General features: G+C 39.7%; 1 protein-coding gene across 1 annotated transcript in view; it reads right to left on the reverse strand.

Moving 5' to 3' along the window:
* LOC145999588 (UBA-like domain-containing protein 2-A) overlaps positions 1–13,548 on the reverse strand; it is a 169,915-nt gene continuing 156,367 nt past the window's right edge. The window contains exons 3-4 of the mRNA XM_083136624.1: positions 6,780–6,885; positions 1–1,762 (exon numbers count right to left, since the gene is read on the reverse strand). Coding sequence (XP_082992750.1) covers positions 1,620–1,762; positions 6,780–6,885 — 249 coding nt within the window. The 3' untranslated portion in view covers positions 1–1,619. The remainder of the gene's footprint in view (positions 1,763–6,779; positions 6,886–13,548) is intronic.

A 13,548-nucleotide genomic window follows, 5' to 3' on the forward strand; every position in this document is an offset into this window, starting at 1 on the left:
TTAGGATTGTTGTATCATCTGTATTGCTACTAGTCTGATTTACAATAACACAGGCTTATCCTTGGTAAACATTCTTTTTTTTTTGTTTGTTTTTTATTTTTGTACTACATTTTTACTGATCTACAGTACAGTAATGATAAATGGATTAGGAGCCATTTAACACCATAGGGTAAAGACAACAAGTCAGACATCGTAGCCTGCCGGTGCGACAGCAAGCTATCTTGATATATATCCCAACATCAAAATACTTTTGATCAAATGCGTTCAGCACGAAGACTGACACTAGAAGCCAGCTATGCTCTCTTTGCCTTTACAAATTGACATATTGATAAAGATCAGCATGAAACACCGTTACAATGTCTTATGCAACGAAGATATCTTCATATTACCCTGTCTGACGATTAAGGTAAGTATTAAATTTATGGACAAAAAAATGTACATTTATATACATGACTGTATCGCTATAATAAGATGACTGGTACATGTTTACACAGTGTAAAAATTCTGATGTTCCCTCTTCCCTTTCTCATACCATCCACCTTACGTCATGAAATACAGGTACTTGTATACATTTGGAAAAAGTGTAATTCCTTTTTAGTGTCATCCGTTAAAATGACGCGACACCCAAAAACTGGAAAGGAACTAGTCTGATTGGAAGCCTATGATATATGACGGCTATGATATAATGTTGAGAACATTTCCAAAAATTTAATTTCAGTAATCTCTGGAAGTATTTACATATATATATGCTGTGTATCTTAAAAGAGGTGCATTAGTGCAACCACAATATGCGTTTCGAGACCAACAATGCAGGTTGAGCTTTTATTTTGGGGGAAAAAATGGCTTTCAGCACCTACTTATTCACTACGCAAGGTATCCGAAAGATACACTTTCAATTCTTGCCATTTTTAATCAGTCTTAAATACCCCTTGCCAATACCTTAGTGCAAGAGATAGCTAAAATTGGTGGGGGTTAAGCATTGTTTGCACTTTGCCGACAAGACTTTTTTTTTTAATATATAAAGGTTGATCGATATTTGTGAGTAAATGCACAGATTCCAAGCAGATAACACAACCAAGTCTCTGAATCGAATTCCACACACACATTGAGCCCCAACATGCATTAGGCACTATGATGAACTTCAGGTGAATATAGAGAAAAGGACACATTAAAGACATAGAAGTGGATTTGGATGAACATCTCTTTAAGTCCTTGAAAACGTCATCTTTCAAGACCAATCACTGTTCTTTCAATCATCAATTATCACTGGTTAGGGACAGTTCCCTGAGATCCTCTGTCTTTTTTTCCTGCCCTATTTTTTCTTTACACAATGCCAAGTTATCTCCTTTCGTGCCCGATAATATTAACCCTCTCACTTCATCGTTGAGAAGGATTACACATCAGTTCTTTTTCATTATTTTTTTTTATAAAATACTGCAGTTAAGCATATTCTCGACTCCACTACCAACTCTTGTAGAAAACCAAACACAAATGACAACACAGCAAGGTCACGGTAAAACTGAAGCAGTCAAGGTCGCAGGAGCAGTCCTTCATTTCCCCCCCCTTGGCCATCTCAATTCTAACTCGTGAACCACCTGTCTTGCCTTTGCATCTCTTGTTTATCTCTGCAACTCCACCTCCACCCCGTTCGACTGTTGCTGCTGGCGCTGGAGCGGGGGCTGCGTGAACTGTTGCTGCTGTTGCTGTTGTTGCTGCTGTTGGTGGTGAAAGTAGTGCTGGTTAGGTGATGTTGAATATATCCCTAGAAAAACAAGAACGTGATTACTGCTGGAGCACTAATTCATGTACCTTTTAAGAATACCTGTGTTTGTACCCAATCTTTATTTAACGATACTGCGAAAGTTGTTTAAAATTAAGGGGATGAGGGACAATTTCGCACCAGTTGTGCATTTCAATATCGTCCGAATGGGCAATGCTACTGAGGAAAAAAGCTGGTGTTCAATAGAGTATGAATTTCTCCACATGTTGCAAGTGAAAGCATTTTTCAAAGTTGATTATTAAGCTAGATACGATGTTTGAAAAATACAATGAATAAGAATTTTCAGAAACCCATGTATTCCTTATGGGAAATTAACTTCAACTTAAAGTTATGGCTAATCAAATGGAAGTTTCGACTTTTCCATCTGTCAATTACTATTTCAGTCTGTACTTTTTCCTTTGATATATTTTTCTATGCCATCGGAAGTTTGATATTCCAAAGAGAACAAAAAATAATACTTCCATAAGAGCAATGTATTTCTCCCTGCCTCCTACGGCCATCCTGGCAGTGTTGCCAAACCTGATACACATAAAAGAGCTAAATTTCACCGTAAACTGAGCAAAAACTTTCAAGGAGCTAGGTTTACGAAACTGGACAAAGTGCCTCCCGGGGTAATTTTGGTGTCAAATGAGTGGGGGTGAGGGGGCGCTGTTATTACTGTTAGCTTCAAAGTGTTGGCAATTTATTCACGTTATGTGCAAAATGTATACTTATGACAGAAGTTGTCTACGTAAGCCGAAGCCAGTGATGGTATCACAGTGGGGTAAGGGCAGGGTGCCATAGTTCACAGCCAAACGAGTGCACGAAAGAGCCAGATCTGGCTCCAAAAGAGCGAAGCTGGCAACAGTGATCGGCAGCTGCCCAAGAGAGAAGGACCTAGGGGAAATTGTCCCTCTCCCACTTAAGACACATATCAAACAAGCTGTCACTCAACCCCATTTACCACATGAAATAGTAGTGTTCTACTGGGTGGTTCGAATGTCTTGTTACCCCTTGCAGAACGATTTATGAACTTAATGATCCACGAGCGTAAATTCTGGGCTAGCAAGGCTATTTGGGAAGCTTGAAACCTCGAGAGTAAAATATAGAAGAAAAATAGATTAGAAATTGTGAATAAAATTACTCATTTTAATTAGACGATGATGATTCTGGAGTTAGCAACCTGATTTCTCAGGAGTTGGCAATTTAGCTGTCATTGCCATGGCAACGAGGCTTCCTTGAAGACACCGGTAACGAGCAAAATGGGTGTGTTTAACCACTTATACACAGTGTTTAGGTTCTCCTTCATCCATAGCCTAGGACATTTCAGTGAGACTATCTCACCGAGATAATCCAGATCTTGGACTCATCATACGCCACCGACTGATCCAGAAGGTCGGTATGACTTCCACCATTTACTTGGCACAAATAATTTAATGCCTGCACATTCTGTGTGATTACTGAACATCTCGGTTCGGTTTTTAACGTAGACACCTTGTAATTAAGGGGTCCCAGGTTAGATACCTGGTGGAGGCACATAGTGGTTCAGATCCCACTTTAAAAAGTAGGTCCAAGTCTAGTCCCGATTAGGCTTTATGTGCATAAAGTGGACTTAAAAACAAATTCAAATCGGTTGGGCCTGTTTGTTAAATGAAATCAAATTGCACTTCCTTTATTGTTTTACTGGTTTGTGGATGCCCATGTGTCCATACACATCCTGCTCACCATTCATCCACACTACAGTTACTTGTGTCAGCCATCTGAAGGCAGAGAACTAATTTAATCAGTCCCACTGGGGGTAACAGGGCATTCAGATCACCCGGTACACATGTTCAAAATACCCGCCATTTGACTCTCACGCATTCTCGTGAGGTGGCGTTGATAGTATGTGCAAGTTATCATCACACTTTGAAACTAATTCCTTGTTATGCTGCATGGAGTCATGACACAAGTCCATCTGTCGGTTCTCGAAGTTGAGGGGATGTTTGCTAGATCCCGGGGTAAAGAACCCTTACGGTTCAGTTGGACCTTTGGCCAACACCCAGGGCAGCTGTTTTTGAATTTCCATTTCTTTTGAAAAAAACACTATGCTATTTCAGTATCTGAAAAATTACATCTCCTTAGAATTTTTTCCAAAGCATTCGTATGGTTCGCTTTCACTGTGGTCTGGATATTATCAACAGTTTCGTCACCGATAAACTATTGATAATATCTAAACAACAGCGAAAGCAAACCACAGGAAAAGATCACATCATGCACCTAGAAAGAATCTAAGCAGATGTACAAAAAATAATAACAATAATGTGGAGCCGCGGTAGCTCAGTTGGTAGAGCATAGTTACCATATAAAAGACCTGGGTTTGAATCCCGGGGCAGGTAATCCGGACCAGGAAATTTCCAGTCATATCCCCATTTCTGCATGGCTCTGAGGCCAATCCAGCCTCGTATCAATGGGTACCTGGGAGATAAAGGCTGCCAGGCATGATGCTGATCACATCATCTCAACTATGACTGAGATCAAGGACATGTGGAGCTCAATACCTCCACGTCACACAAGAATATATTCTTGGAATCTTGAATTTAATTCCTTTTGTCAAAGAAAAGCAGCAAGTAGTGCTCAAAGTGAGTGGAGGGGGGGAGCAGGGAAATGCCATCCTCCAATTAAGAAAATTTTCATAAAGTATTGTCCCTATGTTCATTGATACAAGCAACCTCCCAGTTACTCCGCTTCAAGTAACAACACTTATTAAAATATTGAGCATAGTGAATACCAGTCACCAAAACTAGTGTTATCAAAACTACTGAAAAGTACAAACCACTAATATGAATATAAGTTAAAGCAGCAGCTCAAAGCGATATCAATCCTACACTTTTATTATAAAAAGAAGAGGAGCATTATTTATACGAGGACGTATCAAAAAGTTGCGAGACTAGTTCTATAACATGCCAACAGATGGCAGCGCAAGGCTGCATGCACAGGCACAGGGAGCAGCACCAATCTTCATAAGTCAGTGTGCCAAGAGACATCATCCTGTGTACATCGTGAGCTGAGCAGCTGGTGCTCTTCTGACCATGTGCGTTACCACGTCTGAGATTGTATCATGGACAGCAAGTTAGAACAACGAGCAAATGTGAAATTCTGTGTGAAACTGGGCAAATCCGCCACAGAGACGCTTGACATGATTCGGCAAGTGTACGGCGATGCTGCAATGAGTCGTGTGAGGTGTTTTGAGTGGCGCGAGCGCTTCAAGAGTGGAAGAACATCATTGGATGACGACGAGAGATCAGGACGACCTTCAACGAGTACAACACCAGAAAATGTCGAAACCATTCGGCAACTTGTGCATGAGGATCATCGAAGAACAATCCACAACATTGCTGCCATTGTCGGTTGTCATACGGAACAGTGCAGGCAATCCTCACGAGTGATTTGAATATGCGCCATGTTGCTGCCAAGTTCGTCCCCAGGAGCAGAAGGAACACCGCGTCAAAGTCTGCCAAGGACTCCGTCAGCGTGCCGTCTTCCAGTGATGTTCTTCCACTCTCGAAGCGCGAGTGTCTCTGTGGCGGATTTGCCCAGATTCACACAGAATTTCACGTTTTCTCTGTTCTAACTTGCTGTCCATGATGAAATCTCAAACGTGGTAACGCACATGGTCAGAAGAGCACCAGCTGCTCAGCTCACGATGTACACAGGACGATGTCTCTTGGCACACTGCCTTATGAAGGTTGGTGCTGCCTGTGCATGCAGCCATGGCCGTATTTAGAGGGGGGGGTTTCTGGGGTTCAACCCCCCCCGAAACTTCCGGCATGTTGGATTAATGGAAGTTCAGAAACCAAAATGTGTAAAAATTTTTCAATTTTTTTTTTTCGAAACATCACAAAAATACAAGGAGACGATGTTGAAACGATCGAGCTAGAATTTTCATACACTTGGAATTCTGAAAGTTGAGTGTAACAGGATTTATTCTCAGAATCGTAGCCCACCCGCGAACCCTCCATTTTCACTTCTGCTGTTATCTTTCCAGTGTTGTTCCTGCGTCACAAGGAATATGGACTGAAGATTCCCTTATGATTGTCCCAAAATTCCCTTTCCAGCTTTTAAATTCCCTGTCCGAAAAAGTCGAAAATCCCCCTTGATAGGAGTTCAAACCTAAGATCTCCAGTTTCTTAGCGCATTACGCTCGCGATTGAGGTTACAATTCATGCACCAGGCTAAGTTTTTAAGAAGAATAACTGGTTCCACACTTTTCAAAATTCCAAAAATTTAATTTTAAAGTCAAACAACAAACACTTTATCATTAAAATTTCCATCTAACATTTAAAGCTTTTTCTTGAAGGTGTCTAAAGTTTAATGACGAAGTATAATAATTGTGCATTTCAGTACACACTAAAAAAAAACACTTGTGCTGGATATTTACTCATCTGCTGGATTGAGTAAGCCCCTCAAGGATATGACAATAATATAATAATAATTATTATTAGTAGTATTATTATGAAATTTTAATTATTATTGTACAATTATTGTTATTATTTCTATTATTCAAATTTCTGGCGACGCCCATGGGAACAATTATGATTGAACCCCTCCCGAAAATTTTTCCTGCCTACGGCCATGCATGCAGCCTTCCGCTGCCATCTGTTGGCGTGTTACAGAACTAGTCTCGAAACTTTTTGATACGTCCTCGTATATACTGAGATAAAAAAAAACATTGTTTGGCCTAATAATGAGATTAATGTAAGCCTAGTGAAGCTGAAAAATACCCTTGCAATTCGGTAGAGCCCATTCAGTACTTCCCCACATTGTATTTATGTTACAACAACTTTTTCTGCAATTTCATGTCGTGGGGAATATTTACACCCACTGAGAATCAGCATAGCATCTTCACGCAAGTATTCACCATTTCAATACATGCACTCATGGAAAATACAAATCTCACAAAAGTCTAGATAAATCAGCAATTGTGTACTGTTATTTTATGACAAGGAAAACTCCTTTTTAATTTATTCTTGCTCCTTACCTGAGGGTGATGAGCTGAGTTTTTCGGCAGTGGACATCTTGGAGAAGGCGAGTAAAGCATCTGGGAAGTTCGGGGGCGTTGCTGGAGTGTTACATGGCGTGCACACCTGCAATGACAACAAGGATGATAGGTATTTCAACATTTCATCAGCCTTGTCTTAGACTTCAAAGTGTAAAAGTTTAACTCAAGGCTATGAGTGAAAATGTGCAAAATATTTTTAGTTTATTCCGCCTCTACCTAGAAAGGAGATGTGTAGAGGGTGTCTACAATTTTGTAAAAAAAAAATTCCTTGACTTTTCCATGTTTTCCACGCCCAAATCATTAGGGCAATTAGCGTACATGAACATGTCTGGAAGAAAATCACAACACTGTAACTAATGGTTAAAAACAAGTCGTAAATTGCGTAAATAATACATAATTAAGAGTAAAATTTAGTAACATGCATATTAACCCTAATAACTATCTACCAAACACCCACCAAAATTTGCAAGAAGAAAATGGTGAATTTCAATAACCACAAATTGTAGTCGAATTCTACATGAAAATACTTCAAAATTACCATACAATTGTTACTGCAAGTACCGATAATAATTAGTGTATTAAACTGGAGTATAGTTTGTCAACAACAATTTTAAATTTCTTGCTTGTCCTTTCTTTCTTTGTTCAAAACCCCACATTTAGTGCATTACTACAAAAAAATGTTGACTTTTTCCAGAAACGTAAATTTACCTGACTTTTTCAGAAAAAATAAATTCCCTGACTTTTCCAGGTTTTCCACACTAATAGACAGACTGGTGTAATATCCATTTACAATTCCAGCCCCCTCCGAAAAAATCCTGTACGAGGGTCACTATTTATATTTTGAGCCTAACAATGAAAAAACAGGAATTTGGCATTGAAAACTGCTTTATTGTTTTTCGAAGTATTCTCCTTTATGGTCAATACACTTTTGCATTCGTTCGAACCATTTGTCAAAGCAGTTTTTCCAATCTTCTTGAGACACCTCCATAATATGGTTTTTGAACGCATCAACGGCGTCTTCCGCCGACGAAAATCGTTGTCCACGCAATTTATTCTTGACATTCGGGAACAAGAAGAAGTCATTGGGTGCCAAATCAGGACTGTACGGCGGATGACCCATCAATTCGATTTTTTGACTGTTCATAAAGTCGGTTGTTAGAGATATGTGTGATAGCTGGCATTGTCTTGATGAAGAATGATCCGACGGTGTTTGTTTGTTTTCCGTATTTGACCGAAGACCTCTGGAAAACAAATTGTTGTGTACCATTCAGAGTTGACCGTTCTACGTTCCTCTAAAGGCACAGTTGCCACATGACCAGTTTTCCCGAAAAAACAGGCGACAGTTTGTTTCGATGTGCTTCGAGCGCGATTTGTTGGATTGGGTTCATCTTGAAACACCAATACAGTCGACTGCTGTTTACGTTCCGGCTCATATGCATATATCCATGATTCGTCACCTGTTACAATCTTATATACGTCTTTTGAAGCACCACGATTGTATTTATTGAGCATTTGTTTGCACCAATTGACGCGAGCGTCTTTTTGAGTTTTTGTCAAATTGTGTAGGATCCAACGAGAACATACCTTTCTCACAGCTAAATGATCATGTAATATTTTATATATGCTGGTGGAACTAATGCCTATGGTTGCCTCAATCTCACAGTATGTCACATGACGATCTTGCAGTATTGGGTATTGCACAGCATCAATGTTTTCTTGAACAACAACTGATTTTGGACGACCTTCGCGAATCTCGTCGGTGAGCGAATGGCGGCCACGATTAAATTCGTTATACCAGCGTTTCACAGTGGCAAAGGATGGGGCTTCATCGCGAAATGTGGAAGTAAGTTGATCGATGCACTCTTGTCTTGATAATCCACGTCGAAAATCGTAAAAAATCATCGCACGAAAATGTTCACGATTTAATTCCATTTTATTGTTGTCGCGCAATCTCCAAGGCAACATAAACAACACAAATGAAGCTATTGACAAAACATTTGAAGTACGTTATGGTCAATAATGCCAGACGATTCCGTGCAAACGTCAAATCGCGCCTAACTTCAATCAGTGTTGCCAAGGCTCAAAATATAAATAGTGACCCTCGTATACCCTACACATTTGCTTTCTGGTAAACCCTGAGAAATATTAAGGAAATTTTACAAAATTATAACATTTACTTGAAATATCCTAGAAAAAATCTGGGTTTTGTGCCCTGGCAAGCAAATATTAAGAAATAAGTATTTACATGTACAAATTGGACATTTCTTTTGGGACACTGTTACAAGCTCATATCTATATGCAGAAAAAACAACATATTTTCACCTAAAAATCCAGGTTTTCCATCGCGTTTTCTGCATCCTGCATTATGAATTATGAAGCCTTCACTTCGTAATCTTTGGTTTGTTACAAACAGATCATATGCAGCATTTTATGGGTTGGGAATAACGACTGCATGCCAAGTGGAACTTATATTTCAGCGGTATATTATCTTGGTAAGCAACACTGGCAGTCCGAAATTTTGTCAGGTGTAAGGGGTGACCGTCACCCTTTCAGAAGACACCGAAATGTCAATCTCTTCTATGTAGTACACCCTGGACTGCATTTTGCAGACTAACGACGCTCTGGCGACTGGGCTCACAGCTAGTATAATCTCCTGCGGGCTTGAGTTCTGTCCGTGAGAGTTTGTGATTCTCCCTTCATCAATTTCAACTTATCACCATCCATCGTTATATTCGCGATTAGCTAAAACCAAAAGTGGCAAAAAAGCTAAGTAAACGAAGCAAATCAGTTTTTGTGTCACAGGCGATCAGTTCTATGTCCATGGGCGTCGAACCGGACCCTCGATGGTGTAAAAAAAAAAAAAGAGACAAACAGAAAGTGGACAGGTTGAAGATTTTGTTTGAAAATTCGAAACTTCCATTCGATTAACTGTAACTTGAAGTTTGTCCATAAGGGATATGTTGGATTCTGTTAATACTTAATCATAATTTTTTTTACAGATCTTTACTTAAAAAAAAGCGCTTCCACTTGCAACATGGGAAGAAATTCATTCTCTCTTGTACTGTTTTTGCTTTTTTCAGTAGCAGCGCTCATTTCGATGATATTGAAATAAAGGCATACCTGGTGTTTATTTCTAAAATAAAATATAATAATTGGCAAATTATTGGGTTGGCTCGAGCCCCACAGGTCTATGTAAGGTGGCGTCACTGTAGGAAAGGTACTATTTCTCATAAGTCACGTGGTTTCACTCTTTCGGCGGGTGGAAAATAGGGTTGACGTGACTTATGAAACACACTATACTTTGTTGTGGCTTTAGAAAAGCACTTTGATTCGATGTTGTGGGACTTGTGGAGGGGGTGGGTGATTTCATGCGAGTCGCAATCGCATGCACCTCACCAGTCATGCGACTTTTCCTACGCCCCGCAGTGAAATAAATGATACTTCCTGTCCAGCTCGAGTTCATTCAATCCTGCCGCTTTTTTATTTCTTCTGCAGCGAGGTGGCTGAGAAACCAGTCCTCGCGATTGTGCTACACTATTTTGAACGCTGCCACAGTGTTGCCACAATCTGGCGGCATAATTTCGTTTTGCAAGGGGCAAAATTTCCCTTTCTCGTACAACTTTTCCCTTCATACAGGGTGCGAAATCTTGGGGGATTTCCCCCACAAACAATCTTGTCCTAAAAAAATTCCCGGGTGGGAGAATTTTTGTTATAACAAAATATATAGGCAATTAGTATTGAATATAAGCAATTAGTTTTGACTTCTTATGTACTTTCCTAAGGATACTAAGATATCATTAACAGCAGATCTACTCTACACCAATAACAATATGCGTACAAGAAAAGTAAAACTAGAATGTAACTAGAATAATTATAAATACTAATTGATTTATTATAATAGAGCAAAAACTAAAAAAAATATATATATACATAATATAACAATTTCATCTATTTTTAAATATTTATTGATATATTTATTTAACCAGTTGGTAAAGTAATTAATTTACTACTTTATAAACATCCGTTACATATTTAAAAATAACAAATTCATTCCTTTGTGTGTTTTAATATGTTTTTAAATATTTAGTAATTAATTGTCTTTTATATTTAATAACATTACAAATATTCATATAATAATAATTAGTAGTAGTATTAGAAGCATCAGCAATATTTGTGTTGTGTCATGTTCGTCAAAAATGTTAAATAAATTCATCACATACTCGTATTTGCTTGTACAGTGGGATCCATGAGTATTAGCGTGCAAATTGTCCACGACTATTTTCATTAATTTTTCTCTTACATCCTGTGTTTTTAAGATATGTTTTTAATGTATGTTGTCAACAGCTTGTTTTGAGTTTTCTTTTAATTCTTGAAACTCTTATTGAGTCAAATAAAGTGCACGAACATGGTGATGGACAATTTGCACGGTAATACTCATGGATCGCACTATACAACATCGCTACTGCGCTAGACGTTCCAGGTTCGAATCCTAGTAAGTCAAGCATAAATATGCAATTGTGTTTATTCCATCACCCATTTCATAAGTTCAGTGGGATCCATGAGTATTACCGTGCAAATTGTCCATCACCATGTTCGTGCACTTTATTTGACCCAATAAGATCTTCAAGAATTAAACAGCAAACTCAAAACAAGCTCAGCACCAGCATACATAAAAATCTATCGCTTAAAACACACAGGATGCAAGAGAACAATTAACGGTAATACTCATGGATCCCACTGTACATCATTCATCCTCGTCGCCATTTCTAACCGAATATGCAGAAAAAATACGTAAAATAAATATTTTATAAATATAAATAGACACTATACTCTGTCCCAGACATCACTGGAGTAAGCGAATGAAAACATGTCTGCGCAAGTACTGTAATGACGCGAGACGGTTCCACCTATGAACACGGTGAGAGGGAACGTGAAAGCGTGAGGGGGAGACTGCAGTTACCACGCCTCGCTCTGCCCACTCGATTTCCCCCCTTTTCTGCCGCTATGCGCGGCCCTGCTCCAGAGATAGATGGGACAGAGTATAGGTTTATACTGAGGAGTATAAATAAGAACTGAATATGAAAGTGGAACTAATATAATTTTTCATATGCATACAAACTGTTCCAATAAGACTGACGGCTTAACATTTGTCTGAAATGTTGGTACTTTCCATGGAATTTACCTTCATGTAGCAACACTGCGCTGCCATTTCACGCGGCTGCGCATTCCCCCACTACCAATCGATAAGATCCACTCCTATCGAAGGCAGGATAGGAGGAAAGAGTTGGCAAGTCAGCTGCCGCGCCAAAACACGCAGGGGAAACCAAAACAACCTGCGTTGCCAAATCGCCGGTTGATTAGCAGGAAACTTGACATTGGGCTGTGGAATTTCCCCAGTTCGGCGTTGCAAAACAACAAGGTGCAGAATGCGAAGGAGGGAATTTAGATTGAACCATGAAAGCCTTTTCTGGGCTTGTCAAACCAGCGGCCCGCGTACTGCCTGCGAACGAATTGGAGGGGGCGAAATTCCCCCCTTCTTGATTGTGATTCGGATAGAGTGGGGTCTATAAGTATTACCAGGCAAATTGTCCATTGCTACATTTATTCTCTTTGCTTTACGCAATGAGAGGTTTAAGAAATGAAACAACGCGCCAGAAAAGCTGGTGACAATCTGTGCAAAACACAAATGAAAATAGTAATGAACTTGCCGAGCAATACTTATGCATCTTACTGTACTTCGTCTTCCTTATTTTCTGTTCACAAAACTTTCGTGAATAGCTGAAGTAGGAGCGAGTTTCAGGTTATTTCATGTTGGTATGATATGGTATCAGTGAACATAGTTCCGAATTTGCATTTGAAAAAAAATGTAGCATCTGTGCTAAGTATAAAAGCCATTAATGCAACACATGGACTGGAGGCATTCTAGATTTCTGTCATACTGGAGGTGATGCGGTCATCACCACGCTCCGGACGCTTTCATCTCCCCTAGGCACCCAACGATTAGATACTGGATAAATCCCAGAGTCGATCTATGCAGAGATATTCGCAGAAAATTTTTCCACCTAGCATCCACTTCTATTTCTTCCTAAGTGTTTTTAAGGAATTGATTTTTCCGTATGCTGGTATGAGCATGATTGAACATGTAACATTGAAATGTACACAAAACAAAGCATATTGTTACTAGAGACCTGCACAAGACCCGGAAAAAACCCGTCTGCAAGGAGGCGCGCCTACAATAATATGCAACACGCACGTCAAGCCCAGGTGTTCGAAATTGCGTAAGCGAGCTTCACGTCACAGTTGTGCACAGGCATCGATGCCTGGCAGGCTTTTCTATTACCCGGGTCTTAAGAAGACCCGTGAGACTCGATGTAGTTCTTGCAGGTAGACGGCGAGCACTACTGTCAGTGTTGCCAACGGCCATTATATTTCACTACGCATGGAAATATTTGAATTTCTGCTAGGCGCAGGTGCCTTGAGGTTGTATAACCATTGGCGTAGCAAGGGGTGAGCGAAGTGGGCGACCACCCTGGGCCTCGCGCATATAGGAGCCTCGCGTCCTATGAGGTTGATACGAAAAACGTAATAAATGGAAGTGAGATAGATAGAAAAGGCTAATTTTTTGGGCAATAAAATTAAAACATTTTTTTTTATCTGGCTTTATATTCTAGTTTAACGTTATAATTTGAATGAATACGTCAAATCAGAGGCGGGCGGGAGCTCGAAGCCTAAGGGGTCCCAAAAAAGT

The sequence above is a fragment of the Lepisma saccharinum genome, chromosome 15, assembly GCF_977018435.1.
Source record: "Lepisma saccharinum chromosome 15, izLepSacc3.1, whole genome shotgun sequence".
Lineage (NCBI taxonomy): Eukaryota > Metazoa > Arthropoda > Insecta > Zygentoma > Lepismatidae > Lepisma > Lepisma saccharinum.